Source organism: Canis aureus, chromosome 3 (genome assembly GCF_053574225.1).
Source record: "Canis aureus isolate CA01 chromosome 3, VMU_Caureus_v.1.0, whole genome shotgun sequence".
Lineage (NCBI taxonomy): Eukaryota > Metazoa > Chordata > Mammalia > Carnivora > Canidae > Canis > Canis aureus.
This window is the reverse complement of record NC_135613.1, coordinates 19,790,621-19,805,591: the sequence shown is the minus strand read 5'-3', so window position 1 is coordinate 19,805,591 and position 14,971 is coordinate 19,790,621. Positions and strand designations below refer to the sequence as shown.

The following is a 14,971-nucleotide window of genomic DNA, read 5'->3' as shown; positions in this document are numbered from 1 at the left end:
CGGTCATTTCTATTACAATAAATGCCAAATGAATTCAGAGTGATGAGGCACTTAAAATGTCATACACTTCCAACTAGTCCCATCATGAATTCATTACTGCCATGACACCCATCCTTGTCAGGGTTTTCATTTTAAATAGTGTTTTCAGCAGTTTGGAATAAAATTCCATTTGAGAAATTGATTTCCATCAAAAATCTAAGAGGATAAACTCTAAGTCTGAGAAAGTAGTGCCAGAATAACTTGGGTACATTGCAAAAGTCCCCACACCCCTAACCTGCAAGTTTTGTACTTGAATGAAACACATATAGACCATTTGATTATGGTTTTTGATATTTTATATGCAAGGAAATTCTTAATTTGATAAATCTCCTCTTTGAACAAATATTTCTTTCAAGATGTATCTTTGTAATAATTTGCTTAGTTTTGTAGTCTTCTTATCAGGTGAGGCAGATGTATAAGAATTACACATACACACAAAGGGAAAAACCGAGACACCATCAAGTAACAATTTTAGTCAAGACACAGGCATGGATAACATCTAATTTCATGATCCAGTATTTCCAGTTTTTCCAGGATTATCCAAAAATATCAGCTCTGAAACTACTCTTGATCACCCTTTAATGAGTGGGAGGCAGAAATAGATAGAGTGAATATAGATAATAGTTGGAAGAGAACTAGAGGAATACAAAATGCGGATTGACACATGTGACATTGAAATGGGTGGTAGGAGTAACTGCCAGCTCTATGTGAAAAGTCATAGATCCTACAAGGGTAAATAAAAAGTTACAATGCACATGCTGGTATTGTCTATATTAGCTGGACACCCCTGATAGTAATGAGAATTAGGAATAAGGAAGAGAAGTAGCCTTAAACTTTCTTATGACATTTGATATATTTTACCATAGGCATATACTTATGATGACTTTGTCCTAGCATTGATTTGGCTGTATTTATCTCATCTGTTATAGCATCCTTTGTAAAAAATACATCTGCAGTCTAAATGCAGATTCTGCTTAAAACACTTTGAACTTCGCTCTAGTGATTGTATGTATAAATCATATTGACTTTCAGTGAATTTCTAGGCATATGTATTGTATGTTATTGAAATTTAAATCAGATATGTTGAGGTTTGTTTTGTGACTGAACCAAGATTAGGCATAATTTTATATGAGGAGATAAGACAATTTTAATCAGAGTGCCCGCTAGTAAAGTATTTTGCAATACTGCTACTTATGTTTGAACTTCATTTTTGAGAAACTGCGAATGTCCTTCCTTCCATTATTCTTTCCATCTATCTCTTCCTCTATCTACTCATCCATCCCTTCATTCATCCATCCCTTTATGCATCCCTCCAGCCATACACCTATCCACTTATTCATTCATTTACTCAACAAATAATTATGAGTATCTACTTTGTACAGGATGTTGCAGCAGACACAGAGGGGAGAATATATAATCAGGAAGATGCATATTATTCCTTCACCTGATTATGGGAAAAAGATGTTAGAAAATACTGAGAAAAGTGCTGTAAAAGTTGGAAGCACAAAGGTCTAGAGAAGGCCGAAAGAGAAAACTATTTCCTTTAGGAGGCCATAGAAACCTTCACAGAGGAGGTGTCGGTCAACCTGAGGCCACCCAAGGAAAGGAGGCTATCCCTGGGGAAAGAACTCAGAGGCAGAATCTGAAGGTAACTATTTGATCATGGCCACTTAGAACTGTGCCCTCCATCTACCTAAATCTTCTGAAATATTTTTGAAGGTAATACTACTTTTGCCTTGCCATATGCTTCAGCTCCTTAACTTTGAAACATGCAGGAAGATGGAAGGAACAAAGTGAAGTTTTCTTTCTCTGCAAGTGAGACTGAATATCAGAGAGGTGTGATTTTATTACACTGGGTATCTCCACACCACATAAGGAGCTATCTGGCCCAAAGTAAAACTAAATGAAAACAAACAAAACAATACAATACAAAATCCTTGATATATATTACAGTAAAAAGTCTGAAGTGACTTTTTGTTGTTGTTGCCAATGGTGCAGAAAGCCTTGCTTTATGTCCCATAGGGTTATGCTCTCAGTTTACACTCAGGAGTCAAAAAAGCATCATCTTAAAACCCGTTTCTCACTTCACTTAGGGGTATTGCTGAGATCTACACTAAAGATCTGCAAACAATGACCTGAGGGGCAAATCTGGCACATAGCCTGTTGTTGTAAATAAAGTTTTATTAGAACACAGTCATACCTGTTGGTTTACATATCACTGATGACTACTTTAAGGCTACAGTGGCATCCAAAAGTGATCAGAACAGTGATCAGAAGTCTTATGGTCCAAAAAACTAGAAATAGTTGCCATCTTTCTTCACATAAAAAGCAGTTGCTGTCCATCATCTATGTTAAGTTCCAAGTGAGACATGCCTTTGAACTACTATAAGCATTGCTTAATATCTAATATCTAATATAATAAGTATAATAGCTGTTTTTATTTTTATTTTTTTGGCTAATAGGAAGCTCAAAGAAAATTAAAGCAAATTTAAAGATCACACTTGTCAGACGACCAGTGTCATATATTCTGCACAGTTGATACTACTCACTTTAATTGATATTTCCCCTGTATATTTTTAAATTTTCTCTTGTTTAGATGTATTTTTTAACTACCTTATTGAGTGTAGTTCTTATAAACTGCTTTACTTAATACTTAATGAGATGAAGTAGGTAAGGGATAAATAGGTTGGTAGGCAGATTAGATAGACAGTAGATGATAGATAGATAGAGCCTTAAATCCATCTATCCTATCTCAATAATCAGTTAAAAACAAACAAATCCACAGGGGCATACAACACAATATGTATAGTTTTAGTAGGTGTCAGCAATGGGCAGGTGCTCAGGGCTTCTCAACAAATGTTGACATTTTGGGCCAGATAATTCTGTTGAGGGATTGCCCTGTACAATGTAGGATGTTAGTATCCCTGGCCCCTGCCCACTGGGTGCCAGTAGCATACTCCTTCTCCACTGTGACAACAAATATTATCTCCAGATATTGCCAAATGTCCTCTGGGAGGAAATGACCCATGCCCGCCCCAATCTATAGAAAGCAGCTCCCTTGTGCATTTACCTCTTGATACACTTTTCTGTCCATTTGCTCTGTGCTGTTAAGAGATCAGCAATCTCATGGAGTCTACTAAAGCTCCCTGAAGACACAAAGTATTGGCAATACTTTGGGCAGCAAACCTCTTTCTATCGGGTTAGTCATCTAGCAGAAGCTTGGCGCTGGTAAATGTAATAAAATCACATCCTATAAATGGAATTTCAAATCAGGATCCTTCTATAACCTGTTCATTGTGCTGTACGAAGAGAGGTGAGGTCTGTCATGTACTCTCAGCCCTGGTGAGATGCTTCTCCTGATCTCTAATGACAGTAATGAATTAAATAATGGCTAAGTAATGAATTGGGTTATTTCCTAAGGCTGGAGATGAAGAGAAATTAAATACTCAATCTCGAGGGGTCTGAGTTGATAAAGGGCTATTTAAGTGCCTTCACAGCAGTGGAATCAAGACTTGAATAAGATGCAGAGACCAACAATATTGCCTGAACCCTCTTTCTCAATAGATTGTGGAATCAGTTGATGCTGATAATTGCGGAGGATGCAGGAAAATACGAGCCTACTTCAATGATGCAGGAAGTCAAATCACATGACAAAGGAAACTAGATTCATTATCAGCACATTTTGTCTTGTTTACACCGAGCACCCAGAGACTGAATTTAGAGACATCTGTGTAATTGATCGCAGCAGTTTAAATTGTATCTCAATTGATATATCCTTAAGGGCAAGGGCAGGCTTATATTTACTTCTTCCCCAAAGTGTCTTGGACATAATAAGTGCTCAATAAATATTTGATCGACTTGATAGAAGCTAGTGGTTTTATCCAGAGATACTGTGTCAAGCATACATTGTCTGGTAATAGCCAAGCTGTCAATCAGAGCCTCAAAAATAGAAGAAAGAGCTGCCTATTTTACCCAGAAAGGATTTTCAAAGTCTTATGCTAATTACTTTTTTTTTTTTTTTCATGAATTCTTCTTCCATTTAAGTAATACAAACTTTCACTACTGGAGAGTTATATACACAGAAAAACAAAATCTTTCACGGACATTTCAACCATTACAACAAAAGCATACTTTAGGAGATTCATCCTATGAAGAGTACGTTATGAGGACTGATCTGCTCTATACTATCATATCTCACTCATGCCACTAAAGTGAGATATAATATACACATACGGAAAGAAGAAATCATGTCTACATTTATTTTCTATGCATAAGAAAGGAGTCTAACAAAGACAATTAGAATGTAAGAACAGAAGATCGGTAAGTAGGAAATGGCAATAATTCTAAATGCTAAACTATCAAATCAAATATGTAATTAAATGTATATAATTCAAAAGTGCAATTAGTCATGCACCATAAGATTTTTTGGATACATATTGATAGTGTTAGAGCAGAGTTACTATATTAAAATGAGAATCAATTAGTTCATTCTTTTTGAGGCATACAAATAATTCAGCTCTTCCAGGGAGGCAATCAAGGGTACTGGATAAAGCATAGTCTTGGAGTGAAACAGAACTGAGTACAAACATAAGGGTCACCACATTCCAGCCTAGGGGCTTGAACATCAGTAACCAGAGGTGATGCAATGTTATGATCTCCTGGGACCTACTGGGAAACTTGAGTGCCAAGCCAGATATCAGAATTCACCGGCTCTGCGACCTTGGGCAAATCACATATTCTTTTCAATCTTCACAATCTTCTTTACAATGAAGCTATTCTGCCTCTACCTGAGTATCTTCTTTATTTTATTGGTGTTATTATTCCAGGCCAGTGCATATACAACGTGGTTTACATCAACCAAATCAGTGCACCTGTCATAAAGTGAGGGAACAGCAGAGTGGACATGTCCTGAAGTGCACACCTGTAAAGTGTTTCTCAGTCTAAATGACATCTACTGAGAAAGGCATTTCTGACCCTCTAGGTTAGGTCCTCTGGCAGGTATTATAGCCTATATTTCTACTCAGAGTACTTATCACAGGATATTTTAAATGTCTATGTGAAAAGGAAAATGATTAAAAATTACCATCCTCGTATTGGCACAAGGATGAAAATAAAAGCCAAGGAAACAGGACAGAGAGCATGCGTGTGTGGTCATTCAATTTATGACAAAGAGGTCATTACGACTCAATGGGGGGAAGGACTCTCTTCTCAATAAACAGTGCTGGAACAATCAGAAAAAATAACAATTCTTGATCCCTCATACCATACACAAAATTAATTTGAGATGAAAGTTAGTGATGGAAATTAAAGAAATCAAGTGTTTAGAAGACATAGTAGAGAATGTTTGTGACCTTGGGACATACAAATATTTCTTAACGAGACAAATAAGCAATATGTATTATAGAAAAAATGAATATTCTTCATTAATATATAGAATATCTGTTTATCAAAAGACATCAATAAGAACATAAAAGACAAGCAGAGATTTGGAATACACATATTATCAAAGACTTAAATTCAGAATATATAAAGCACTCCTTAAATTACCCCAAAGGTAAGCTCTTTTATGTGAAACAAGGTGTTTCATCCTGGAGAGCATCTTGGGTCTGGATATAGGTAGTTGGGACTGGAGATTATTAGTGAAGAAGCAGGAACACGGAATAGACTCCTAGCGTGGAACAGGCCCAGCACAGAGGGTAGAAAATTAAAGGAAAGAGATGAGAAGGGAGGTGGGAGAAGAAAATTGTGAGATGTGAGAAATCAGAACTGGGTGTAGATAGCTAAAGAAAATGTGCCTGGTGCCGGAAGAACATTTAAGAATAGTCGTGTTTAATATATCATTGGGAGTTGATACAACCTCCAAATACAACTTCCTAGAATTTCAGTAAAGTGTGCTACCCACACAATGCTTTCTGTGATTTTTTTGTGTGCGTGAAAGAAAAGGGAGGGGCCACCTTCTACATGTGGATTGTGGAAAATGAAGATGACAATAAAGCAAACCAACTAAATAAGCAGGAGCATGGTCTTGGAGCTAGAGTGACCATTGATATGTGAGCTCCATGAAATCCCAAAAAGTTCATAGATATCACTGAACATTCACAAGGCCTGGTCTGTGGGTTTGGGCCAATGTTATATCAACTTCATAAGATGGGAGATCTCAGGTGACATGGGTTACATATTTTCATTGCTTATCTCCCATTAAGCTCTTTGAGAGCAAAGTATATGATAGGGGCTCAAAAACAGTTGATGGAGAATGAATGAAAGAAAGAATAAATGAACAAACATGTTCATGAATGAAATTTAGGCATTTTGTTCATGCTGTTTAGTTTTCAGAGTTTTGATCACTTTTTTACCTCTTGTTATGCTGGTGTCTTTTCAGTTCTCCATTTTTCTATCATTTGCCAGAAGCTCCCAGTCACATGCTTGCCATATTGTCCATCTACAAAGCAACATTCCAGCCCAACATTTGGTGCACAAATGCACCTTCTCCATTTGGGAGATGAGTTGCACTATGGCATACAGTGATTCAAATGCATTTGCAAAATAATTACTCCTCTTTCATACCCAAGGCTTGTTATCTGAATAAATGTTTCCCTAATAAAGCTTGCAGCTGGGTTGAGTTTGAGAACTACAACAATTAAGAGTCATGGGACAAGAGCTCAAAAAAGGGTTCCCTTTAAACACCAGCGTTTGCTTCCTCCATCCCTGATTAGGAGGAATGGGGCCTGTATGTGGCTGCCAACACAGCGCTGATTGCTAATCAAGTGGCCATGGTATGTGCGAGCAAAAGAAAATTGGAAAACAAACGTAGATGCTGATTAGTTTTCTACAAACATCTTGAAAGATGTGTGAAGCAGGAGCCAGCTAAGGTGAAGCAAGCAAGAAGGATTCGGTGATCGCTGCTTTGCCAACCTCACCTGAGTTGAATCTGGAATTCAAAGAATGAAACTACAGAACAGGGCACTAAAATGATTGCAAAGCCCACGTGAATCTATAGGGTAAATAGTAATAACAGTAATAACAGTCACAAGGAGACTGGTTAAGGTTTGTACCCTGCTTTACCATTGAGCGTGAATGGTGATGTTTAGCAGCTCTAACTTCTTAATTAGTCCATGGGTTGGTTGTTAATTTTACCTCCTCCATTTTAAGGGGGTAATTTGTTCAAGGCAACATATATGACTGAACTAGGATTTTTGCTGAGATCTTCATTTCCAAATTGTAGGCATAGCATCAAACCAAGAAGGGAATGAAATATACCCACACTATCCAAAGGCTCGTGTGAGTTCTCAGCATTAGCAGTAATGACTAGAGAAATGGGTAAACTAAGTTCAGACATTCAGCGACCTGGGGCTAACCACTGTAGCTCATGGGAACCAGTGGGAAGGAAGTGCTTCTTAAAAACACCTGTTCCAGAGGAAACCAGAAGGAACAACCATAATGGAGGAGACTGGTAATATTTCATGCTTACCTTCTTACTGGGTGAAATATCAACTCTGTACTTTGTTTGTAGGTCAGGATTCCACCTGAATGTTGGTTTAAATAGGAGTAATTCTTACTGTTCCATCCACTGGCACTCCTGTAACTCACCTAAGTACCAAATCTTTGAAATACTTGGAAGAGAATACAAGTTCCACCCTTTATTTTACCCCTGAGGTGTTTTGTGAATGGAACACAAGCTGTGAGACTTATTATCTTTGTGAGACTTATTATCCCCAGAACTGTGCTGGAGCTGGCTAATTCCAGCTTGTGAGAACCAATTGTATATATTCAGTGGTGTCACGGTGGTAGCTATTTCTGACTTGAGTCATAGTGGGAGGATTTACACCCCAGAAATAGGCAAACACTACAAACTACAGACTTTTTTTTTTCCCCCAGAGACCCAGTTTTCAAACATATACCAGCACATCACTAGATATATTTTTATTTTTATTTTTTATTTATTTTTTTTAGCTATTCTTTTTTTTTTAAATTTTTATTTATTTATGATAGTCACAGAGAGAGAAAGAGAGAGAGGCAGAGACATAGGCAGAGGGAGAAGCAGGCTCCATGCACCGGAAGCCCGACGTGGGATTCGATCCCGGGTCTCCAGGATCACGCCCTGGGCCAAAGGCAGACGCCAAACCGCTGCGCCACCCAGGGATCCCCTACTAGATATATTTTTAATGTCACTAATTTCTTTCTGCACATTGACTTTTACTTCTTACTTACATACCTTCATTTAAAAAGGAAACCATCTCACTACTGTAGATAGAAGAACAATATGGTCTTACATAAATAGAAGGTACTCTTCAGGAGAAATCCCAGTGGAAACAAGACAGTGTTAGGGCATTCTTAACTAGATAATGGTGTCTACAAAAAAGCAATGATCTTGAGTGTACTTTCTCGTCTGGAAAAAAGTGATTAGCAAGTGTAGAGAGGTGTTAAAAAGACACAGAGACTATGGTGAGTCTTTCTACTTGAGGTGAAGAGAATTGATAGAGGAAAACACTGATTCATCTGACAGAGCCCTGGAGCCAACTGGGGAGTTATTCAACACTGTGGCCACTGCTTTCTAAAGGCATCTTATACACGAGAGAAGCTGCCAGTGTCTTGGGAAAATGTCTCAGACCCCACTCCATTTCACTGTGCTCCAGATAACTTGTGATTGCAGGGTCTGCTGCTCTGTATCTTAGGACTTTCCCCAGAGGTACAGAAGACTGCTCTCTCTGCCTGTGTATATGGCAGTCTTGAAGCCTCTCTGGTGGGAAGTGCCCTGGAATTAACAGCCTTTCTAGGGGAGCAGCCCTCAACCAACTGAGTAGGAGTAAACACAGTCAACTAAAGAGAATTGATCAATATCCCCTTCCCTCTCTCTTCAGGTGGGTAACTCTGAGGCATGCCTTCTACATAGTTTACAGAGTTTTCTTTACTTTTCTTTTTTTTTTTTTTTTACAGAGTTTTCTTATGGGATTAATCCGTAGCTGCCTACCATGGCTTCATCTGGCATGCTACATTGATTCTCTTTCCTCTTTTCTTGACTCTTATCCATTTCTGATGTGCCCTGTACCTCCTTAAAAAAATACTTGCACTCACAATTCAGTCTCTTCTTGAGAAGCCCAACTGAGACCCATACAAAGTCATGGCGTTTCACATGTCCCCACTGGCTCAGGGACTGGGGCCATGGACCATCATGTCCTCACGGGAGGCCAGCACTGATGCAGGCCATGCAATGTAGGCGACGAGTCATCTTTCTAACCCCACAGACTTTGCATACATGAGACCCTTTGTGGAAATGCTCAATATTGAAATTACCTCATTATCTCCTCCAAGGCTGGTGGGGATCATTGATATTTGAGAGGGCTAATCTGAAAGAGACATTGATCATTTAATCCTCTCAGTACACTGAGTGCTATTCCTGAATCAAGTCTGATCACCAGGAAGCTTAGCTCTCTGTGGGAATGCATTCACCTTATCATGATTCCTTTTCATGTCTTTACTGAGGTAAGATATACAAAGTAACCAGGCGAAGAAAGTTTTTCTACCTCTGCCAATATAGCTGTTGAAAAAGCTATTCCCAAAAAAAAAAAAAAAAAAAAAAAAAAGAAAAAGCTATTCCTTGTGTAACTCAGAGCTCTTTTTAGTAAAGGCTCTTAAGATGCATTCCCACCAGAAATACATGCGTAGGGGAAAAATTTTCTCTTCCCATCACTTGTAATGCTTCTCTCTCGTTCTCTTTTTAAATCAGACAATGAGAACTACTTAAGTTGACACATTTCCATTTTTTTCCATGGTTATTTGTAAACTCAAAGCAAATCTGGTACTACATTTTAATAATTATATCTCTCTATGGTTTTTCTGTGTTATATCTTATGTGTTTTAAAAACATTTACCTTTGTGCAATTGTATTTAATAAACCATGGAAAATCTTTGGAAATAAATGTGGTAGATATGACCAATGAATATACAGGATTAAACTTACAAACAATAAAAATACTGTCCTTGCTACAAAATAGTTTTAGAAGGGAACAAGGAGATGTTAGTAAAGCTGAACTCAAGATCTGCATTTGGTTCACACCAGGAATAAAGTCCTGTGTGTTCCGAGTTAACACATAAAGGATCAACAGGTAACTTTCGAGATCACTGTCTTGCAACGAAATATATGTTTATTCATTCAGTCAGTCACAGATTTTGTGTAGCTACCATGTGTGGGGTACTACATTAGGGTTAGGGATAGCTCTCTGAGAAAAGAGGTGCTGGCTCTGTTCTCATGGATTTTTTAATTCAACTATATATATATTGTGTGTGTGTGTGTGTGTGTGTGTGTGAGAATAGCTTCAATTAGTGACTGCTTCATCTGACCTCCAATCAAAAGTAAAACAGCAACAAAGGGAAGTAAGGAAACAGCTTTAGAAGCATGATTGTGAATATTTATGCAAATAGGTCTTGATATCTCTGAGGGTGGCACATTGCATGAATCATGGCTTGTGAAATGGCTGCTCCAGGAAAAAAAAATACACACAAAACAATGTAACAATGAGTGTGGCCACCCTATCAGCAAGGAACAGGTGTTTATGGATTTAGTTTAATACCTATTATTATTTTCATTTTCCTGACAAAATACAACTGAAAACCCTATGGCTGTCATTTGTTTATGGTACCTGAGGTCTTGACAAGAAGCCAAATGCTACCGTGTGGCACCATTTGGGTTATGGTGATGCCACGCTGAGGTCATGGCACAGAGACCCTGATGAAGAAGCATCTCTGCTCTTGGCGCTGTGTTGCCATGGACTTCAAAGGTGAACTGTCAGAGGAATCAATGAAGATTCCATAGAACTTGATTACCAAGGGGAAAATGGATGGACCAAGCCTCCCCACCCACATCTAACCTTGCCCTAAACCCTCAGAAGTCTGGCTCCTGGGAAGGTAACGCACACAAGTAGAATCAATACTACCTATTCTCAGAGCACAGGTCCCGGTTTTCATCTTGGTCACAGACTTTCATAGTTAGGGCAGGAACTTTTTAATATGAACTTTACAGCTTAGAATCTTTACATACAAGTTCTTGGGGCCCATCCCTGACCTTCTGAGTCAAAAACTCTGAGACTGGGATTCACTGTGTAAATGGAGGATGTAGGTGATTCTGATACAACCTTGGGTTTGAGAGCCACTGGCTCTGAATGGTTTCCCATGTAGGGCCTTTTAACTTTCTTCTTAACCACCCAGTGCTAGGAAAGCATGTTGGGAAGCAGTTGTGTTTCATTTATCCAAACAGTACCAAGCCTTGACTTCGAAAGGACTTTACATAAATAGTTGTGAGCTCTTTTACTGCACCCTGAAAACATGCCTCCAGAATCATCTGAGTCAGCCATGCTAGCAGTTCATAAAATCTCCTCACTCAAAGATCTAGCATTTAAAAAGAGAGAGAGAGAAGAAAAGAAAATCAGTAAGATGACACAGTGGTCTTATAAGCAAATTTAAATAACTCTTACTTTGATTTATGATTCTGCTAAGTCATGGGTCTTCACATTTGTAACTAGTGCAGTTCATTGGACCCAAGTACAAAATCTTATCTTTCTTCCTACTACTTTAATTGCTAATAATTCAGCCCACCATTTAAGCCTATAAAATTATTTTTGATTCCTGAATCTGTTATCAAAAGTGTCAACCAGAAAAACATGCCATCAATACATCAGATATTTCTGCTTATCACATCTTCATTGATGCCAGTTATAAAATGTGAAGGTTTATGGTAAGGAACAAATGCTGGGCTTGCCAACAGAAACCTTCCTCAAATAGACATTGTTTCATGGAAAACTATATTTCGGTAAAGGTTATGCACTCAAAATTGACCAGCATTTGGATGATAGTTTTCACGCTGCCTGTGAGTATTGTCTTGAGAAGCCCATCATTTCTTAGTGACTGAATCATCCTCTATTTTAATGGAGAAGGTTATGGAAAAAAGTCAAGACTTCCCTTACAGATCAGCTAGAAACAGCTAAGCTCACATGACTTTTGAAAAATAATCCTTTCATGTCTTTAGGAATGATTGCCTGAAAACTAAACATTGTAAGAATGGAGTGAGCAGGACTGACTTAGGGTTGTTAAAAAAAAATAATAAAAATAAAGGATGTTCAGTTAGGTTAAACTTAAATTTCAGATAAATAGGGACACCTGGGTGGCTCAGTGGTTGAGCACCTGTCTTCAGCTCGGGGAGTGATCCTGGAGTCACGGGATCTGGTCCCATGTCGGGCTTCCTGCATGGAGCCTGCTTCTCTCTCTGCCTAAGTCTCTGCCTCTCTCGGTGTGTCTCTCATGAATAAATAAATAAAATCTTCTAAAAATATATTCAGATACATATTTTTTAGTATGTCTCAAATATTTCATGAGACATTCTCATGCCAAAAAATATACTAAAAATAACTAACATTATTTGCCTTATTTATATGACCTATGCTCTTAACCACTAATCTAGAATGTTTTCCTCCCTTCAGCTGGTGAACCCATAGGTCTGTCCTCATGCAAAGCAGCGGCGTCCTTCTCACTGAATGAAATGACTTTTTTCCATGAGTTAGCATGGAATGTAGCAGCAGGCTGCGCCATGGCCCCTTTTTATTCAGTAAACATTGTCTGCACATCCACCCATGGCCAGACTCCACACTAGATGCAGACCAGGTGAAGGAGAGCTCTCTGTCCCACAGAACTTCTATGGCCATCTTAACTCCCACAACCAAAGACACCGTGAGACACAGTTCTTGCTTCTACATTGTTTGCAAGACTGCCTGACTTCTGTTCATGCTCAGAGCATCAAGGCTTGAATGGCTGAAGCATTTTGCAAAGGTGGGTGCATGTTCCAATCTTTTGCAGAGCAGATGTGTGGGTTTAGCACTGGAAAGTAGAATTCTCCACGTTTGCCAGTGACTATAATCATTTTTTTCTTGTTTGTTTGTTATCAGATACGGCTTCAAAATAGAAATTAATATGATTTTCTAGGTACCTTCAACTACTTGATGAGAAGATGCTGTATGGGGGACTCAGATTAATGACATTATTAGGTCCACCTTCTAGTGCAGGAGGTGAGAACAACCCAAGTATAAGTGAGTTTGAAACAAGTTTCCAGAGCAGAGTCACATATGTAATTACCTAATCACAAGAATCTCTAGGAGTTTTTTTCCCCAGGAGATCTTTGCTAGGAGGAAATGAAACCTTCTTTGGAATTTGCTTCAGCAGAGCTTTTAGCCTCTTCGGTAATAGAAACAGAACAGAACTGTTTTGTGAGAACCAGCAAAATTTGTGCCTGTTAGGAAATGATAAAGCCAAAGGCCGAATATTAAAATCTTCAGGTAAAGGTAAGCTTTAAACCTCAGAATTTTAATCTAATTTGGGAACAGGAATGATTAATGTCCTCCCTGATAGGTCATCATTTCTCTGAAAAGGAAATGGACAGAGGGGGTGTTCAGTCCTCACTGCCCTTCTTACCTGGGGTGAATTTGGACACTGATTTATTTAGGCATCCCTGAAGCTTCATAGCATTAATTTTAAGTGCTCTATTTAAAGTGATATATTTAATGGCATCACTGCTCAGAATCCTAAGAACATCGTAACATGTTTATTAACGCTAATTCCAAGCTTCAACTGTAAGGACAGCAGGTGGGGAGCTCTTTGTGAAATTATGGCTCAGAAGAGGTTCCTAATTTTAATAAATTATTTATTAAAAAGTACATACATTGGATGTATGAAAAGGAAATATATATCTTTGACATCTCTATTCTAGCTATAGAGTTACTTCAAAATGCAAAACCTCCAAATGTGATTCATATTTAACACCCCTGTATTTAATATAATGCATACAATGTGCTTAGAAAAGCTCCTGGTGTGCCATGAATATGTGTGTTAAACATGACCTATCGATCTATTATACTATTTAAAAAGATAGGATGCCAAGCAGACACAAGAGAGAGCATGCCATATGGCTGCATTTACATCAAATACAGAACAGGCCAACTAATCCATACTACTGAAAGTCAGAACAGTGTTAGTCTTGCGGAACAGTGGCTGGGAAGGTACCGAGGGCTTCCAGTGGCTGGCCATGCTCTCTCTCTGGGCACTGGTTACATATGTGTGCTCAGTTTGTAAAAATTCATCAGCTGTAGATCTGTGACTTCTACAGTTTATGTAGACTTGAGTGAAATGGTTAAAAACACAGGGTCAACATTTCTTGAAGGTGATCCAGTAATTCCAAAAACATACATAATGGTCCCAAAAGCAGGCAATGAAAAGCTTCTGTATCACCAAAACTTGGAAATCTCTCCAAGAGCAAGTACCTCCCAAGTACTGGACAAAGATGATGCTGACTATATGGGTAGTATTCAACCTAGACCAATATTGAGAGGAAACTTTCCCATTCCAATGTCAGAAAAAAAGAGACTTGATCAATAAATAGAAAAGTGGACACATGGGAAGAAGAAGGGGTTTCAATTAATCTGAATAACACTGTGTTCATCCCAATAGCCAACATTTCCAGTGATTTCTCATTAAATGTCAGATATAAAAAGTGTAAGCTCTTTATAAATCTTCCATTACTTCAGGATTTAAAAAACAATAAAGAAGTTCAACCATTCAAATCTGTGAATTACTGAAACCCGTGGGGTTTTTAAAGGACTTATAAAACTCTCGGACAATTTTTATTTATGTAGGAAGAATTGAATTCTCAAGAAAAGGTCTTAAGATGAATGCAAATGAAAATAACAATATTCCATGTTGATAGTATCCAGAGCTGGTGAGGCTGTGGGGACAAAGACACTTTCAAATGCTCTTGGTGGCAAGATGAATTGGTAAGGGCTCTGTGAAGGCAGTTTGGTAGTATCTGTCAAGATTTTAAATGGGCCTATCTTCAGTGTAGTGATACCGTTTCTAGAATTCAATCCTATATTCAACGGGTCTGTGTGAAGCCATG

At 38.3% G+C, this 14,971-nt stretch overlaps 1 protein-coding gene and 1 long non-coding RNA gene across 8 annotated transcripts in view; one reads left to right on the top strand and one right to left on the bottom strand.

Annotated features, from left to right (window-relative positions):
• The window catches only part of CDH13 (cadherin 13), a 1,003,185-nt gene that overhangs the window by 707,596 nt on the left and 280,618 nt on the right, over positions 1-14,971 (bottom strand). Inside the window, exon 1 of one of the 4 annotated variants that reach the window (XM_077890996.1) lies at positions 10,677-10,806. The exons of the other annotated variants lie outside the window; for them this stretch is intronic. Within the exon in view, the coding sequence (XP_077747122.1) occupies positions 10,677-10,719 (43 nt within the window). The 5' untranslated portion in view covers positions 10,720-10,806. Of the gene's footprint in view, positions 1-10,676; positions 10,807-14,971 lie in introns of those variants that run through there. 4 annotated transcript variants of the gene reach the window in all.
• LOC144310238 (uncharacterized) overlaps positions 10,804-14,971 on the top strand; it is a 29,343-nt gene continuing 25,175 nt past the window's right edge. For all 4 annotated transcript variants that reach the window (XR_013375939.1, XR_013375938.1, XR_013375941.1 and 1 more), the window contains exons 1-2: positions 10,804-10,941; positions 12,510-12,855. This is a non-coding gene — a long non-coding RNA (uncharacterized LOC144310238). The remainder of the gene's footprint in view (positions 10,942-12,509; positions 12,856-14,971) is intronic.